We start from the raw sequence: 16,798 nt of genomic DNA, 5'->3' as shown, positions 1-16,798 counted from the left end.
CCCGAATGACGCGGGGCTTCATGAACCATCCCATATCACATTCTGTTTCGGTGTGTTTGGGGGGCAGGGATGTCGGCATCAGGGACGAGCCGGCCGAAGAAAAGCGGGAGGTAGTATCAATTAACTGCTACCCCTGAACGAATATGTGTGAGCATGCCGGCCGTACCTTACCTCAGGTTGCACAACCATCCCCAGTCCAGGAAGAGGCAAGGATAACAATTCAGCCTCTAAGTAATTTGACGTATGTGCGTATTGAACGACGGACCGACAGGGATCGGCTAGGACAAACCTAGAGGGACGTGAGCGGCTGGACCGGAGCAGACGGTTCGAGAATGAGCCACCAGAGTCACCCAAACATGAGAGCTGTATAACGTTGTATGGACGGTTGGTGTTAATGAGGTGCTATAACCCGAGGTATAGTAGCTGGACTAGGATAGACGTGCAGGTGTCCGAGGAGACGGTAGTTGTGATTGGGCGGATAAATGTGTTATTGGGGTGGGCTTCGAGGATGGTCATCTGGATTGTCGGGCCGTAGCGACTTTTTTTTTGGCTCCCTTTCAGGGAAGATGGATGGGGACACAGAGTCACAGACGATGAATGAGATGTGACGGAGGACAACCGACCCTGGTCAATGTTTGCCCATCACCAGTACCCCACATCAAACCTCGTCCCGTGATACATGCCCATGTCATCTCCATGCCGTCTCCCCTCCTCTTCCTTTGATCCATGCTTTTGCCTAAGCGTTGCCACCACATATGTTCATATTTCAACAATGATAAGTGCGGGCTGCACGAGGAAGCTTCGTCCGTTCTCGTGTGTCTGCCACCAAGCTGTCTCTCGTGATCTATCTGGGCGAAGGGAAGTAGTGGACTCCACATGCCACGACTGGTAGCAAGCTGGACCCCTTGGACTACCTTATATAGCGCGGCGAGCTAGCAGACATGACTTAGACGGATGGATATGTCGTATGAAGAAAATGGCCATAATTGAGCACCGGCTAATATTTCCTGAAGGGGAGTACTCGTTGCTCGGTTTCTCTGATTGGCACTTGCCCGAAGTAGAGTTCTATAATACGGTTAACTGTCTCCCAATATATTTGTGGCTCCGGGGAAGGGCGGCATCCGACAGCGACCAAGTTTTCGCGGATGTCTCGATGCCAGCCCTTCTAGAAGACCCTTCTATCGTAAACAGAGACGGAAAGTGATGTATTTTACGTTTCAAGACATCTCGCACCTTGTCCTCTAGTCTCGACCAATGAAACCAACCGTATACGAGTTGTCAACTGAATTGCTGGTCCCACTGGCAGAGCTAGAGTTTGGGAAGGACTTACAGCCATGATGGTGGGCCAATCAATAACGGCCGATGGACCGATACATGGAGAACCGCAATACCAAGTTCCCGGGCTACCGTTGCCCCATGACAGGTCCATTTTATGACGCTCATATTAGGCAGGAGTGTCACCGAGACTTTTCAATAGCCTCTGAATCCCTCGCGTGGTTTTTGCTGGAATCTAATGAGCCTTGCTGGTCAACACAGTGAGCCTAGTCGACGATGCCTGGTTGTCATAACCGCAATATCATAATGTTTTCGCGCCAGACGATTACACGTCTGGTAATAAGGTGGCGCTTGAAACCAGGCAATTGAGGCCCACCAGTGTGACCCGTTCATTAGATGGACTAAGAGCTTCACAAGACGACTTGGGCAGTTTCCCTCGAGAGGAGGCAGGTATCTTGCAGTACTTTCCAATCGTGGACTACCGTGTACATTAGACATGTACCTTACTTTTCGACCCATTGTTGTAAGGGAGTAGGGGAGAGAAGAAGGTGAGTTATGGGGACTTTATTCCAACCTCGCAGCTTCACCAATGTCTCCGACGCAGCATCTCGGCGAAACCAGGGATGCATTGACATTCTGCACCAGAACACATTGTTCCGCATCGATTCTCGGCCGTACCGCATAGAATTTCCTGTCGACACGAGCAGTAAGCCTTCAAGAAAGATTTGACGTTTCACGGTCTCCATCCTTGAGCGAAGCTGTCGCTGTATCCGTTGCCATCACCGAAAGATAAAGCAATCCAGCGTTACCTCCTCGGTAGTACAGTGCGTGTTAGCTGGACACATGCTCAGCCATGGAACACACACTCAAATGCAACGTTCTCAAGTGTCGAAAGGAGCTCGGCGACCAAGCACTGGTCACTACGTGCAGGTGAGCAGGGGAATGCTGCAGGACATCTGCTACCACAACTGACAAATCTCGCTCGACAGTCATATATTCTGTATCGAATGTTCAAACAACCATGGCCTTACGGGACCAGTTCAAGAGCGGCGTGGCACCTGCCCTGCGTGCAGGTCCCAGCTTATCAACCCCGACGACGCGGTGGTGACCCATTTAAACTTAACCGAGGACTACAAGACAACCATATTAAGCGGACTGAGTCCAAACATCATCATGGAATGTGCAGGAAGAGCACTGAGTTTCTGGGCCTACCAGACCACCCAGGAAATGTAAGCTCTGACTTCTAGCAAAAGCTCGAGTTGGTTCGTTGACCTATGAAGCGTTTACCAGCGATATCTTGAAAAAACCCTGACAGAAAAGCTAAAGTCACTGGACATGAGGTTCCAAAAAAACGCGGATGACGCCAGCACAGAAATTATGTGTCTTCAAGAAAAAGTGCAAGGCAAGTCCACCAGCAAGCCGAATTTCTACCTCTGGCATTGAGCATGCTGGCTAATATCTCAGCAGCCCTTTCAGATAACTGCGACAACGAGCGACGCAAACACGAAGAGCTTGTATATGCCTACCAAGAAAAGAGCCGCAAGCTCACACAGATTCAAGAACTCTATGACCGAGTAAAGAGGAAAGCCGACCTTGGGCAGATGGAAGCCGCTGCGGTAGACGCGATTGAATCAAGCCTCCGGTGCGGTACATACGCACCAGGCTCTGATCTCTCGGGTCCTACCACGAGGTTGAACATATACGAACCGCAAAGAGAACCAGTAAACAATGATCATCTTCATTCCATTGGGCAGGATAGAGGAAGCCGGCAAGCGCAAACCGGTAAAGGTCCAGGGGCGCTTCGTGAGGATAACGCCTGGTCGAAGTCCGGATCGGTGCAAGGCCAGCCCGCCAACGGCTCCATGCTACCAATTGGTAGGCTGATGGCCGATGCAGGCAGTGTTATACAGACTCCGCGCGGGACCCCTCAGGGGCATGGCACAAAGAGCCATACTAGGCTCGGGCTACTTACAGCTTCCGGGCTAGCCACTTCGACTCATGGTCACTTTGGTGTACACGACAACGATACAAACCCACGACACCCACCAGTTCCGCATGGTTATGGCCTAGGCGTAGGTCTTTCATCTGGTATTAGAACCAGTCACATTAGACATGGTAAACATGACAGCCGCGGCAGTCGTGGTCCGATGGAGCGCAACATGGCTCGGTCATATTCTCAAGGTGCTTGCTGACTGGCCTCACAATTTCCAATGTTTCGTCGCTGACGCCCTATGATAGCTGGTCAACGCCCGGCTCTGGTGCCTACAACATTTGGTCACATGCCGAGTCCATGATAGAAGCCATGATAGCTGATATCGATTACCAACCGTCCCTCCTTTCAAGGGTCTTGTGCTCGAGGTGGAACAATAAAGGGAGGAACGGAAACAAGGCATGAAAGGCACATGATTCAAGCATGCTTTTAGGGGAGAATCGACGGCTGAGGAAACACATAGTATGGATACAAGGACAAAATATTGTGCAAGAATGGATCAAAGAGTGTAGCTGGGAATAATCCCCTGTAAGGACCTGGGCAGCACATGTTACGACCCGATGAAACCCTGTTTGGCAGCCGGCGTTAACGCAGGGGAAATCGTCTTCAAGATGAGCAAGAGCAATCAGCGAGCTGGGAAGTGCTGATGCGTAATGCCAACAGCAATTCAAAGACCTCCAGAACGATGCGGTCGCCCGAAAGGTGACTACGAAAGCCCATGGTCTGTTGACCAGAAAGAACGGGCAAGGTTGATGATGTCGCCATTCGTGCTTGCCATTGGCAACCGGGGGTTATAGTTCATGGCAACGTGTTTAATGAGCCGGGGCCCAGGGTGTTAGATACGAGTGAACTAGGCGCGCAGTGAGAGGCATAAGGTTCTCGTCCCATCAGAGCAAGCTGGTCACGGTCAGCATTGACGTTAGGGACCACAGACGCTGCGCGGCGGAATGCGGATGCGATTCGCTGCAGGCTTAGAGGGGATAGGTAATGTAATTTGCGTATGACGTTAGACTCAACATCGGCGCTCGGAGGATTCGGTTGTCAATTGCGAGCGGGAAACATGCGTTGGGACGAAGACAGGAGTTGAAAGATGGGAGGAAAAAGAGGGTGGACGATGCGGAGAAATCTGGAGATGGAAGTGTTGGGCAATTGACTTAACACCAGGGTACAGACAGGTAGGCATTGACATTGATTTGTTCCAGTTAGACATCTCACAGTCAGAGAGGCATTAGCATCTTGTGGCAGATAGAGTAACCAAGGGGCTAAGGAATGAAAGCACATTGGTGAACCGTTTTTTGTTTACTTTCCATCCATATATCCATCTGTTCCCATTGTTTTGGATCTCCCCTTGCAGAATATTGGTCGCTGATAGTACCTAGGTCTAGTGGCAGCTTGGCTTGACAGCGTCCTTGGTCTTTAGGTTAGGTGAGGGAGTTTACACGCGTAAAGCCAGTCATGTTGTCGTATCTTATCTTTGAACAGTTCTGGTGGGCCAAGGAGGAAGACACAAAGGCAGGCACTCCGAGATTGTCATTAGGTACCTACCTAAACAAGGAGTGACGGGATGAGTACGTATACTTTAGCCGCAATCAGCCAAGATGTGGCCTGGTCTCGCCTTGGTAGGTGCACCTGTGACCTATGACAGAACAGTCCACACTAGTGAAACTGTCCGTCGCGACTCTGCATGGTTGGTTGACAAGAAACTTGGCGACATAAGCGGAACATTCCCTGACCGTAAACGGAGGGCACTGATTGCGTGGCAACAGCCTACACTGCATGGCACCCGTGTCGAAGATTCCAGAGAACATTGCAGGCCCTCTACTTTTGTACTGTGTATCCGCTATGATAGAGAGAGTGGGCGCCACGACTTTCGTGACAGAGAAAGATGCCTCTATTCTCGCAGATGATATTGGCAGGGAGAGATAACCGGTGCGCGGTGTGCCACCTACCTACCTAGGTACCTGAGGCGGTTCCGTAGCCTTCCATGATGGCTGGCTAATGTGACACGCCAAGTCAGGGGTCCAACCAAGTTCCGTGATCGAGTGGGTAGAGGAGGGAACCCACACACCCACACCACCTGGTCGCGACCATTGACATCCACCGAGCTTTCGGAGCATCTGTAGAATTCGTAGAGTGCACAGGCCAGTGATAGGCGGGAACAACGTTTACACTACCTGATTTACTGGATCTGCACAGTGCAAGGCACCTACCTACTCATGGAGGGAGAAACGGGTGTTTTGGTATGGTCCCTCGAGGCCCTTATTTCTTTTCTTTTTCCTGGACGCAAGGTATGAAACGAGGAACAAAAATGAACTCAAGGGAGGGTCGAGGCCGAACATAACAGTCTCACCAGACTCTATCTAGTATGTGACGGAAGGGGGAGGGGGGAGTGGTTTGGCGAGGCAGAGACGAAGAAATGGAAAGATGAAGGGGACACAAACAAGCAGGGCCTCAGTTCGCCTTGCCTTTGCTTTCGCAAACATACGCCGCATCTTCGAGTACTTGCCTTGATACACAGGCGGCAGCTTACTTAGTACTTCGTAAGATATGGTACTTGTCGTACCTTCCATTACGAAAACACTCGCAGTCTACCTCTAAGGAGAGTCACTAGTTGAGCCGTACTGTGTACTTCCGATTTCCAAGAAGAGACAATCATGGTCAAACATCAGATGGTTACGTACTCCCTGTTTGAAGATGAGTCTCTGCCGCCGCGCAGTGCAGCCCAGCGCCGCACCTCTGACCGTCACCCCTCTGTCAATCGCTGTTCCCGTAAGGTCAGACTGAAAAAAGAAGACCAGTGCGAAGAAGCAGGTTACGTCTCGAGCTTGCAAGGTTAATCTAACATAACTCGTACGGCAGCGCACAGTGGTTGACACGCCGAGTGCAGCGTCACACCCTGCCACTCAGTAATCCCCTGCCCGCAGAGGTCCAATACGAGTCCAGACTATTTCCATCTCTTTTGTTTTTTGTTTTTTGTTCTCAAGCCATTTCCCGTTCGTCTGTCCACTCAGCTTATGGCAGCGACTGACTGACTACCTACCCACCCAACCCACCGAATCTCCAGACTTCTCTCTCCCTTCCATTTTTAGCTCTCCCCCCTGACGCGGGCAATCAATCAATCGAGCAATCAATTGCCAACCTTTGCCAGCCTTCGTTCCCGAATCTCTCCTGAGCATCCCTAGGATGACCGACGCTCGCTAACTTTCCACTCGACGAACCCTGGGAAATCCATTACGAACAAATCTATACCCATCACCCTTGTTTTGTAGTTCCGACTGCTGGCCTTTTTTCCCTTCTCGCGATAGCATTTCCGCATTCTTCGCCACGCCGCCCAACTACCACTGGCTTGTATACCACTGCGAACAACCTTGGTCTCGAACGATACACTTGGACAAGACGCTTGAAAGAAAACCACGAGCTGCGAACAAAATCGCTACACGGTTCGTCAAACCGCTCCACTACTCCATCAAAAAAACGCATCATCGCCCTACGCCGCGATCCCTTCTATTTTCCCGTCCCTCTCGCATCCCACGATCAACAACCATATTCTAGCAACGTTGGCCACGGCGCAGCCTAACGCCACCAGCTGCTCCTCATGGGGAAAAAATGTACGCAATCTGACATCATGACCAGCACGCTCCGAGCCTACATCTTGAATCACAGTACGCTGACCGAGTGCTTATTCGTACAGGGCGATATGGTATCATCTTCGACGCGGGTTCCTCAGGAACGCGTCTATACGTTTACAAATGGAAGGATCACGCCAAAGCCATCAATAATGCCTCCATTGATGAGCTACATAGTCTGCCAAAGATCAAGTTGCAAACGAGCAAGAAGACGCGCCCTGGCGTGTCGTCCTTCGCCGAGAAACCTGAGGAGATCGGTCGCGAACACTTGCAGTCGCTCATCGACAGAGCTCTCAAGGAAGTGCCCGCCAGCAAGGTTGCAGACACACCCGTTTACCTCATGGCCACCGCCGGCATGCGTCTTCTTCCCGAGCACCAACAAAAAGCCCTGCTAAGGAACATGTGCTCGTATCTGCAGCAAAACACTCGGTTCTCGCTACCTGATTGCAATACCAACATTCAAGTCATATCTGGTGAAACGGAAGGGTTGTATGGTTGGCTCGCCACCAACTACCTCTTGGGTGGGTTCGATTACCCCGACAAGCACGCGCATGGCAAGGGCCACCACACCTACGGCTTCTTGGATATGGGGGGCGCCTCGGCGCAAATCGCATTTGCCCCAAATACTACAGAAGCCGAGAAACACGCCAACGATCTCAAGCTTGTTCGCCTGCGGACCCTTGACGGCTCGACCGTCGAGCATCGTGTTTTCACTGCCACTTGGCTTGGCTACGGTGCAAACCAGGCCCGCGAACGATATGTCAATAAGCTTGAGGAGCAGTACGGCAAGCCTGATGGTCTTGAGCTTCCGGACCCATGTCTGCCTGCTGGACTACGAACGACCCTCAAAGGCGAACCGGTCGCCAGCGAGTTGGCAGGGAAGGAGCTGTCGCTCCTCGGTACCGGCCAGTTTGACGAATGTCTTAAACGGACCGAGCCACTACTTGGAAAGGACACGCCGTGTGAAGACCAGCCCTGCTTGCTAAACGGCCAGCACGTGCCAAGCATCGACTTTGATGTAAACCACTTTGTTGGCGTGTCCGAGTTCTGGCACACTACGCATGGAGTTTTCGGAAAGGACCACAAGACGGCATACGACCTAGCAACGTACCAGAAGAATGTTGTGGACTTTTGCACCCAGGACTGGTCGCAGATCGAAACCAACATCCTTGCCAGGAAAAAGTCCGCTGCTGAAAAAGCTAAAAACGCTCAAGAAGCTTGCTTCAAGGCATCCTGGCTCATTAATGTGTTGTACGAAGGCATCGGTATTCCTAGGCCTGGCCTCGAACACACCCCGAACCCTAGCCTGAACGTTACCAAAGAAACCCTGGAGGATGCGAAGGAAAAGGGGTTTGTTGACCCATTCCAACCTGTTAACGAGATCGACGGCATTGAAGTCAGCTGGACATTGGGCAAGATTGTGCTTTACGCGGCAGGCCAGGTCCCGCCCAGAGGCACAGCTCTGCCAGTCGGATTTGGAAGCAATGTTGCTGGGGCTACGGACTTTGAGCCGGCGGGCTCTAGGTTCTCACCCGTCACGATTGAAAACGATGACGATGACGACTGGGATACTGAGCTGTTGGACAAAGCCAAGACCAAGTCGGGTTCCGGCATTCTGGCCTTCATCCTGATTCTGGTAGTTTTTGCCTTCCTCTTGCGCAAGCGTGATCGCCGGTCTCGCTGGTTTGGTAGGGTTGCTTCTGCCGTGCGGGGAACAAGACGTCCGGGCAGCCCCCGGAAGTTCGGACGGGGCTTCTCCTTCACCAATAAACTTTTTGGACGGTCGTCGGCGACTTACGAACGGGTCCTTGAGGAGGGCGATGTGGACCAATTCGAGCTAGGCTCCGTCGACTCAGACGAGAACGAGCACTCTGACAGCAGCGAGGGCTCTCGGGCTGGCCGGTCCTCGGGACTTGCCACTCCAAAACTCAACATTGAGCGGTTCGATGATGTGCGTCCGCCTTTTTCCATGGATCGTGGGGGTTTGGCGGTAAGAACAGAGAGCCGAGAGAGACTTGTACCAAGTGCGGTTAATGCGGGCCGTCGCAGTCGTGCTGGTAGTCCAACCAGGCTGAAAAGCCCACTTACGAAACCACTAGGTGAGGACTAGGGGGCAGAACTGCCCACGATTTGCAGTGTAAGAACAATCATTACGGGAAGCGATTGGATGAGAGTGTTTTACCGGTATTTTACGTTTCTTTTCTTGCCCCTGAAGTTCTGTTATTTTCTTCTTTGAGGGCGTTTCGGGTCCACGGTGATTTCCAGGCATTTCACCCCGCTAGGAGTTAGGATTTGAGGCAGAATGGCGTTCCCGTCACATGACTATCACGGGCCGCTTAGATGATATTATTTGGGATGGCATTGCATAGCACTGAGCTTTTGCAGAACCTGTATTCGATTCCTTGCATCTGGGAGTTGTATGACACCGGATCGTTGGCCCTTTCCACATGGCTTGGACAGAACTTCATAGTTAAAAGAACAGAGCATGTCTGGTCTATGGTTCTCAACAACAGCAATATTTTCATTGGGGGTATCAATTAGAATGACTATGTACGGATTATGACGTGGCTTCGCCGTATCAGTCCTGCGCTCTTTCGAGAAAGCTGGGATCGGATCTGACACGGCTCTCGAACTTCTTCCACCACTCCTCGAACGCTTTTAATGGCACAACCTCAACGCCACCAGGCCCAGCTGTGCCACTGAAGCTCGCGAGGAAGTTAAAAGCGTTCTTGATGATGTTTTGCGCCAAGAGCTGCGTGGACGGCTGGGAAGCGGCGCCCGATTGGGATGACCGGGTTGCCGAAAGCTCCTGGATTCGCGAGAACACCGACTCGGCCGGCTCAATGGAGACGCCTACCATAACACTGTCGGTATTTGGATCTCTGTCGCTACTGTTGGTGCTACCCCCGGCATTGATCTTGAAGGTGGCGCTCTCTTTACCCGTTCCTATACCGCCGAGGAATTTGAAGTTTGGGGTTTGACCCGTGGCTGTGGCGGCGGAGACGTCGGAAGCCGTGGCGAAGTAGATGGCAGCGGCAGTATTCGGAGGTAGGACGATGCCGGGGAGCAGTAGGACAGTAATGTGGGAGAATGGTCGGGCGGCGGACACGGAGTAGAGAAAGGAAGTTCCTGAGGGTGCCGATGTTGGGTCCGTCAACAGAGGCTGACCAGCCGGAACGATGCCGAAAAGAGGGCCGGACATTGTCGGTTGGGCGAGCTGGATTAAAAGCGTATTTGCAATTGGGGTGTCCAATCTGGCGTAGTATGGTTGTGCGGGTATGCTGCTTCAACCGTGTTCTTGCTGGTTGCTGCAGATCTTGGCGAGATGATGGTATAACCCGTCAACAAACTGTTACAGTGACGGAATCCGAAAGGACAGTAGAGTTGTACAGTGATTGTACAAGGGATACGATTTAGAGTTATTCAAAGACGGACGAAACTTCGCTTTTAATATACCAGTTTCTGACAGTCAATGCAGACCCGTCAATGGTCTCAAGGGGGGGAAATAAGGTAGGTAGGTAGGTAGGTACGAAGTAACCAAGGCAATCGTCGTTATGTTGGAGAGTGGGGCTAGCAGCAGCAGCAGGAAACCCCGAGACGTCGGGAGAAGAGTCGATTACATTGACCAATCATATCCTTTTATCAGATCCGCTGGAGACTTTCAGTTCATGTACATCGCATGTACGTACCTTTCGAGAGCGTGCCGGCTGTAAACTACCTAGCCTGAATAAGGCCCTGATCTTCTCGCTGCCAGTCGCCTGTTGCCAATTGCCAGGCTGATGTCAGCAGTGCATAAAAGTGCCGGAAACCCTTCCGAACGCTTTTCCAGGCCGCCAACCCTCTTTTTGGCTGTAATCTTGCTGCCGGATCCGTTTGCTTCTCAGAGTTAGAATTATGCGATGCTCCTTTCTGGATCAGTGGCTGAGACAGACCGGATCAGGTATAAACCATGCGTATTGCCAGCTTTTTGCCATATATTCTAGCATCCTAGAAACCTCTGCCAGTCGCCAGGATCTATTGCTAGGGAAGTAAAACACTATAGATTAACAGATAGTTGCTGAATATGGTAGGCGGTCAGATTAGGGGTACATCGCGGCAGTACATCAACCGTTAGGTTGGTGGCAGAGTCAGTGGCTTTGCACCCCTGGCAATTGGCAATAGGCGACTGGCGGCGAGAAGATCAGGGCCTAAATCAAAGATTTCCAGCGTTGGCCTGTAGGCATCATTTTGACCAACCAGCCTGGCAGCAGGTAGCGATCCGCCCTCAAAACCTCAATGTTCATTGAAACAAGCAGGCAAAAGGTACTTGTCTCACAAGCATTTTCTCGGGTCACAGCCAAAGCCCTTGTCTTCACCAACACCCCAAATATCAAGTTACGAACGCTATACCCCCACCGCACACTCCATTCAGTCACGCGAACTGCGAGCAGAAATAACACTTTCATGATGAAGACTTTTACTAATATCGATCTCATCGACCAGGTAGACTCGTGAGAGCCATCTACTCTGCTAGCACAACTCTTGAAGGCTGAACCCCGCAGCTGACCATCAATCAATACAGATACCCGTACGCACAGTGCAAGACTCTGCCTGCCGAGACGCCAGAGTCCGTTTACACTCTTGTCTGGGATGATGCCGAGGGCGAGGTGCCGCTCGGATACGTCCTGCCCCGAGTTGTGGAGAAGCTACTTGAGGTACCCGACAGTATCAAGGGTAAAGTCCAAGTTGATTCAGAGAAGCGCATCATCCGCGCCTTTCAGGGATCGACATTGGAAAGTCGTAGCAAGCTGGCAGCGGATCTAGCAGACTATTGGAGGGCTAGAGACACCTTTCCAATCCTTCGAGGTTGGCGTGACGAGCTGTGGCCTGTTTATGGCCGCCATGGTGAGCTTCTCTTTAACATTGAAAGGGCTGCCTCTGGGTTGTTTGGCGTCATGAGATATGGCGTTCACATGACGGCCTTCGTACACTGTCCGAATGTAAGCCACGGAATCAAGATTTGGGTGCCACGCCGCTCTCCGACCAAGTCGACATTTCCCGGGATGCTGGACAACACAGTCGCTGGTGGGCTGATGACGGGCGAAGATCCGTTTGAGTGCGTAATCCGCGAAGCAGATGAGGAAGCTAGCTTGCCAGAGCAGGTTGTTCGCCACCGAGCCAAGTATGTCGGCGGCGTTACGTACATTTATGTTACAGAGGCAGAGGCGGGCGAAGAGGGGCTCATCTATCCCGAAGTTCAGTGGATTTATGATCTCGAACTACCCGAAGACATTGTGCCACTACCAAAGGACGGCGAGGTCGCCGAGTTCAGCCTCTGCACCGTTGAGCAAGTTCTGGAGGGGCTAGCACAGGGCCAGTGGAAACCCAACTGTGCGTTGGTCGTTCTCGACTTTTTTATCCGCCACGGCATCTTAACCAGATATAACGAACCCGATTACGACCGAATCGTGCGAAGAATTCATCGAAGAATCCCGTTCCCTGGGCCGCACAACCAAGACCCGTCTCTAGGGGCCATTGACGAATAAGCCAGCGAGAGTTCGGAAAAAGGGGGATCTTATTATCAGTCCAACCCGCCCTTTTCTGTTTTTGTTATCTTCCTGAACGTCCTTGACCCAGACCAACTCTCAGCTCTCAGCTCTCGAAATCTCCTCGGACAGACTTAGGCTCGATGGACTTCGTGCCGCCTCGCGTTTCGTGCGCGACGAAATCGAACGGAAGGGAGCTGGAGGCCATCTACTGTGATCAGTTTCAGCACCTTGTTCATCATTTCTTGATCAACAAGTAGACATAATCGACTCTCAGGGGAGTAAGCTTCTTGTATGGGCCTTCGAGAGACATCAGGAGACCGCCAAAGGAGACGTAAGCCTTGCTATAGCGAGGGTATTGTCAGTTTCCAGTGCTATGGACAATGAATACTCAGCGAGGAGACTAACATGGTCTGACCGTCGTCGGCGTCCTCAAACTTGTAGATTTTTCCGTAGCATACGTAGTCAAACATATCGGCCAACGTAGGCTCTCGGTCTTGGTTGCCTTTGGTGACGTCCCTCCATCCCTTCTCATCATCCTTGCTCCCGTCGTGGGCCAGGGACGTCGCCAACACCACATGCAGGCTGTCGGATACAGAGGTGGGGAATAGCTCAATGTTGATGTCGAGGGTCATAAGGGTCTGGTTGTCCGTAGAAGTAGCGGAGATCCGGGCGACTCGATCGTACTTGGACTGATCGTAGTTGGTGACAGTAAAAGACTCTTCAAAGAGAGTCACATCGCCGCTGCCTGACATGCTTATGAGTGGGTGTTGGGAAAATGGCTTCGAGGCAGGAAGTCTGGGTTTTCTGTGGCGTGAGGTTCAGTGCTTGCGATAATAGGCCGTAGTCGCCAATGCATAAGCTTCAAGATCGTGGTCGGCAACAGCGGACTTGCATCAAGCCCTGATAGAAAGGAAAATAATAAAAAAAGTCTAGAAATGCAGTTATCCGGTATAGCAAGCAATTGAAGAACCTTAGGCACGGTACGTACCGTAAAGCCTGGCTCAAATTTTTGTAAGTGATATTTCCCCACCCCCACCTGCCCTCTTCAGCAACGTTGATAAAGGACGAATCTAGGCAAGGACTGAGATAACGCTGAGCAAGGCGTCCAGTACATGCCTATTTTGTTCTATTCACCAGTCGATTTATTATACTATTATTCTTGTATAGTCTCTGCAATTATCGATTGGTTTTGTTCTCATATGCGAGGCGATAAGCAAGCGTGAGTTACTCACCGGATGCGTTGCACGTGAAGCCTTTCTAACACACTCGCAGGCGCTTGACTTGGACAACACTGAGTCCAAATTTGCTGGATCAGGGACAGTGGTTGTGACTCAATCCACAATACGCAGACACAACACCCACGCTATGTCGTTCAGAAAGAAGAACGTCGTTCTCGGTCCATCCACCAAAGGCTCGGGAGGGGAAACAATCGCCCCCAGGCAAGAAGTGTTGCCTCCGGTAGGAGTCCGTCCGTCACCCCTTGATGGCCGCCCTACGATATCAACTGGGACAGCATCTCTTGATCAACTTCTGGCGGGACATGCAGGTCTACCACTCGGATCTAGTATGCTTGTTGAGGAATCTGGAACAACAGATTTTGCAGGTGTTGTTCTCAAATATTATGCCGCGGAAGGCCTCTTACAGGGACACCAAGTGCACGTGCTTGGACCGAGTGAAGCATGGATAGGCGAGCTGCCAGGCCTTGCCAAACCCAGCGGCTCGAGTAGAAGCAAACCGGAATCCGAAAAAGGCGGCAAAATGAAAATTGCGTGGCGATACGAGAGCTTAGGGAATGATCCCGGCCCTGGTATGTTGTCGCTCCGGTTCTTCATACTTCCCACTATGGCCAAAAACGCTAACCTCTCATGACCCCACCCAGACTCGACAAATGACACATCAAATTATCGTGAAGCTTTTTGCCACATGTTTGACCTCGGGAAGCGCCTGCAGTCTAGTGATGTCAAGGGCGAACTTCATGCGACACCGTTGACGGTCGCGATGAGCTGGCTTCAACCCCAAGGATCTGCTAGCTTGTCGCCGTTAGATGCTTTCATTGCCAACATCGCAGCAAGGCTGAAGGGATCACCGCCTGGGACTATTCATAGGGTCATAGTGCCGAATCTTCTATCGCCCGCGCTTTATGGATCCTCGGTTTGCCCGCCGGAGCACGCGCTCCAGTTCTTGCACAAGTTGAGAGCTCTGTTGCGCCATCACAATGGAAGATTAACGGCCATGATATCACTTTCGACGTCATTGTTCCCGCGGTCGACTGGCTTTACGAGATGGATGGAGCTCCTGTGTGATGGAGTGTTCGAAATGCTGCCTCTGCCGCGAAAAGTACACGTGCAGCCAAGCACTAAGTCAGAGGATGCGGTGCAGGGCATGCTGAAGGTCCATGAACTTCCCCTGTATCACGAGAGAGGAGGCGGCTTGGAAGGGCAGTCTTTTCGGGAGAACCTGTCATTCAGGCTAAGCAGTTTCAGCGGGCTAATATTCAAGCCCTACGTGTTGCCTCCTATGCTTGGCGAAGAAGCCAAGGGGGCAAAGGATGAGGGGAACAAGCAAGAAAAATTGGACTTTTGAGTTGCAACCACTTGTGGACAACCCGAATGTATCCACGGAATCGAAATTATGCATCGCAGAAGAGTGTGTGCTCGCAAGACATAAATAAACTCCGAACGTGATGCCCTACGATGATGCAAGAACAATCATGACTATGACAGGACTAGCTAAGCAACTAATACTTTGTGCTTTACGCAATCACAAACGTGGGTTTGTGGGGGGGGGGGGGGGGGCTTTATACCAACGGGGCTTGATCGCCGACGGCATCGGAAATGCGAGGCCATATTTCTAGGCGAGCTACACCTTTTTTATAATCAGGTTGCCAAGGAATATAACGCCGATGCAAGATGGAGGAGATAGGGCAGCAGTGAATGCTACGTACCAAGAACAACAATTGCACAGCCACTGCGCCACAGACTGAATCACACGGAAGATACTGCCTGACCGCCTTGCTCCACCAACACACTCCAAAACTCCAAACTCTCCAAAAATTTCTGATTTCTTCCCTTTTGACCCCAACAACCAAGCATCAGGGTAAGTCGCTGAACAGCCTCTTTCCTATCTCCTCCTCGAAAAGCTCAAATGATTAAACACTTAATCTCAATCAATCTGTCAATCCACTGACACTCTGTGACGATACCTTTCATTAATGCAATATGATTTTTGTGGCTTCCACTCCATTTGCTATGCGACATCTAAATATTGATTTCAGCAGTTGCTAATATCTCGACGAGTAGGCGAATAACGGGGGCAAAATCCCACCGGACAGGACGTGTCGCAAATGGCAATCATGGCAGCGTCGGAGGATTCTGTACCCCCTCCTGTGCGCATCTCCAAGATCGCAGACCGTTATCTGGTCTTCGACGCCCAAGACGTGGCTATCATTCGGCGCAACCACAACATCTGCTCAGTGCTAGTGGGAACTACACCTCAGAATCCAACCCAGAACGTGTTTTTAAGTTTACCGCTTGAGCTACTACCTGAAGAGGCCAGCGTGCTCGTCGAGAAGAAGGTAGGCCGTCTCGTCGATGAGGCTTCGTACCACTTGTCGTCCTTGCACTCCCCGGAGGGCATCACCCGCCAGGCCTATATCACACTTCTTAAGGATCGCCGGCACACGGCCCAGAAGCTACTGGCTGAGGACCAGGCCAAAAAGGCAGCCATGGAACAAGCGAGGAGGGTCAACGGCGCCAAAAAAACTTCCGCTGCCCCCAACCCAGCTGACCAATTGGACCTGTTCCTTCCAGAAACACCCATCCTGGACAGTTCTGCTAAACCCCGTGATAGTTCGGGCGCCAAATCAGCCTTGACAGTCACACCGACAACTAGCGATGGCCTGCAGATCCTCACGGAGGATGGGTCGGACCCTGTGGGTTGGCCTGCTGCTGTTCCGTTGCATCGGCACCTACAGTCGAAGGGCTACTTTATGACGCCTGGCCTCCGTTTCGGCGCTGACTACAGCGTGTATCCTGGTGATCCACTCCGATATCACGCCCACTTTCTCGCCACAAACTACGACTGGGACGAGAAGATACCTATGCTTGATGTCGTCGGCAGTGGTCGCCTCGGCACCTCGGTTAAAAAGGGATTCTTGTTTGGCGGCGAGGTCCCTGACCTGGGTGGATCCTCGAGCCAGGTGCGCACGTTTTGTGTCGAATGGGCTGGGATGTAATTGAACGCGGACAAGAATGATCATGAATGAAGGATACCGCCTGATGCTAAGCCCAGAGCTTCTGTATGAAATAGTACCATTAAGATACCCCGTTTCGATGAACGAATCTAGTCTTCCGAATAGCCACAGACACCTGCCTACATGG

General features: G+C 51.7%; 7 protein-coding genes across 7 annotated transcripts; 5 read left to right on the top strand and 2 right to left on the bottom strand.

Annotated features, from left to right (window-relative positions):
- Positions 1 to 2,116: 2,116 nt before the first annotated feature.
- GLRG_08291 (cyclin) lies at positions 2,117 to 2,508 on the top strand (the record flags this gene model as incomplete). The annotated part of the gene is made up of 2 exons (XM_008098976.1): positions 2,117 to 2,205; positions 2,265 to 2,508. Coding segments are annotated over 2 exons (333 nt in total), but the record flags the coding sequence as incomplete, so codon positions are not given.
- Positions 2,509 to 6,890: 4,382 nt separating this feature from the next.
- On the top strand, positions 6,891 to 9,001 carry GLRG_08290 (GDA1/CD39 family protein; the record flags this gene model as incomplete). The annotated part of the gene is made up of 2 exons (XM_008098975.1): positions 6,891 to 6,927; positions 6,957 to 9,001. 2 exons carry the CDS (start codon positions 6,891 to 6,893, stop codon positions 8,999 to 9,001), a joined length of 2,082 nt encoding a protein of 693 aa, XP_008097166.1.
- A 468-nt stretch (positions 9,002 to 9,469) lies between these two features.
- GLRG_08289 (uncharacterized protein) lies at positions 9,470 to 10,093 on the bottom strand (the record flags this gene model as incomplete). Its single annotated transcript, XM_008098974.1, has 1 exon — positions 9,470 to 10,093. One exon carries the CDS (start codon positions 10,091 to 10,093, stop codon positions 9,470 to 9,472), a length of 624 nt encoding a protein of 207 aa, XP_008097165.1.
- A 1,244-nt stretch (positions 10,094 to 11,337) lies between these two features.
- Positions 11,338 to 12,416, top strand: GLRG_08288 (NUDIX domain-containing protein; the record flags this gene model as incomplete). Its single annotated transcript, XM_008098973.1, has 2 exons — positions 11,338 to 11,381; positions 11,453 to 12,416. The coding sequence occupies 2 exons, from the start codon at positions 11,338 to 11,340 to the stop codon at positions 12,414 to 12,416; spliced, it is 1,008 nt and encodes a 335-aa protein (XP_008097164.1).
- A 238-nt stretch (positions 12,417 to 12,654) lies between these two features.
- Positions 12,655 to 13,171, bottom strand: GLRG_08287 (RNA polymerase Rpb8; the record flags this gene model as incomplete). Its single annotated transcript, XM_008098972.1, has 2 exons — positions 12,655 to 12,760; positions 12,825 to 13,171. The coding sequence occupies 2 exons, from the start codon at positions 13,169 to 13,171 to the stop codon at positions 12,655 to 12,657; spliced, it is 453 nt and encodes a 150-aa protein (XP_008097163.1).
- Positions 13,172 to 13,784: 613 nt separating this feature from the next.
- GLRG_08286 (paxneb protein) lies at positions 13,785 to 15,002 on the top strand (the record flags this gene model as incomplete). The annotated part of the gene is made up of 2 exons (XM_008098971.1): positions 13,785 to 14,226; positions 14,299 to 15,002. 2 exons carry the CDS (start codon positions 13,785 to 13,787, stop codon positions 15,000 to 15,002), a joined length of 1,146 nt encoding a protein of 381 aa, XP_008097162.1.
- Positions 15,003 to 15,762: 760 nt separating this feature from the next.
- GLRG_08285 (tRNA intron endonuclease) lies at positions 15,763 to 16,653 on the top strand (the record flags this gene model as incomplete). The annotated part of the gene is made up of 1 exon (XM_008098970.1): positions 15,763 to 16,653. The coding sequence occupies one exon, from the start codon at positions 15,763 to 15,765 to the stop codon at positions 16,651 to 16,653; it is 891 nt and encodes a 296-aa protein (XP_008097161.1).
- Positions 16,654 to 16,798: the final 145 nt, after the last annotated feature.

The sequence above is a fragment of the Colletotrichum graminicola genome (genome assembly GCF_000149035.1).
Source record: "Colletotrichum graminicola M1.001 genomic scaffold supercont1.38, whole genome shotgun sequence".
Taxonomy (NCBI): Eukaryota; Fungi; Ascomycota; class Sordariomycetes; order Glomerellales; family Glomerellaceae; genus Colletotrichum; species Colletotrichum graminicola.
Note: the sequence above shows the minus strand (reverse complement) of the source record. Positions and strands in the feature narration are given on the sequence as shown.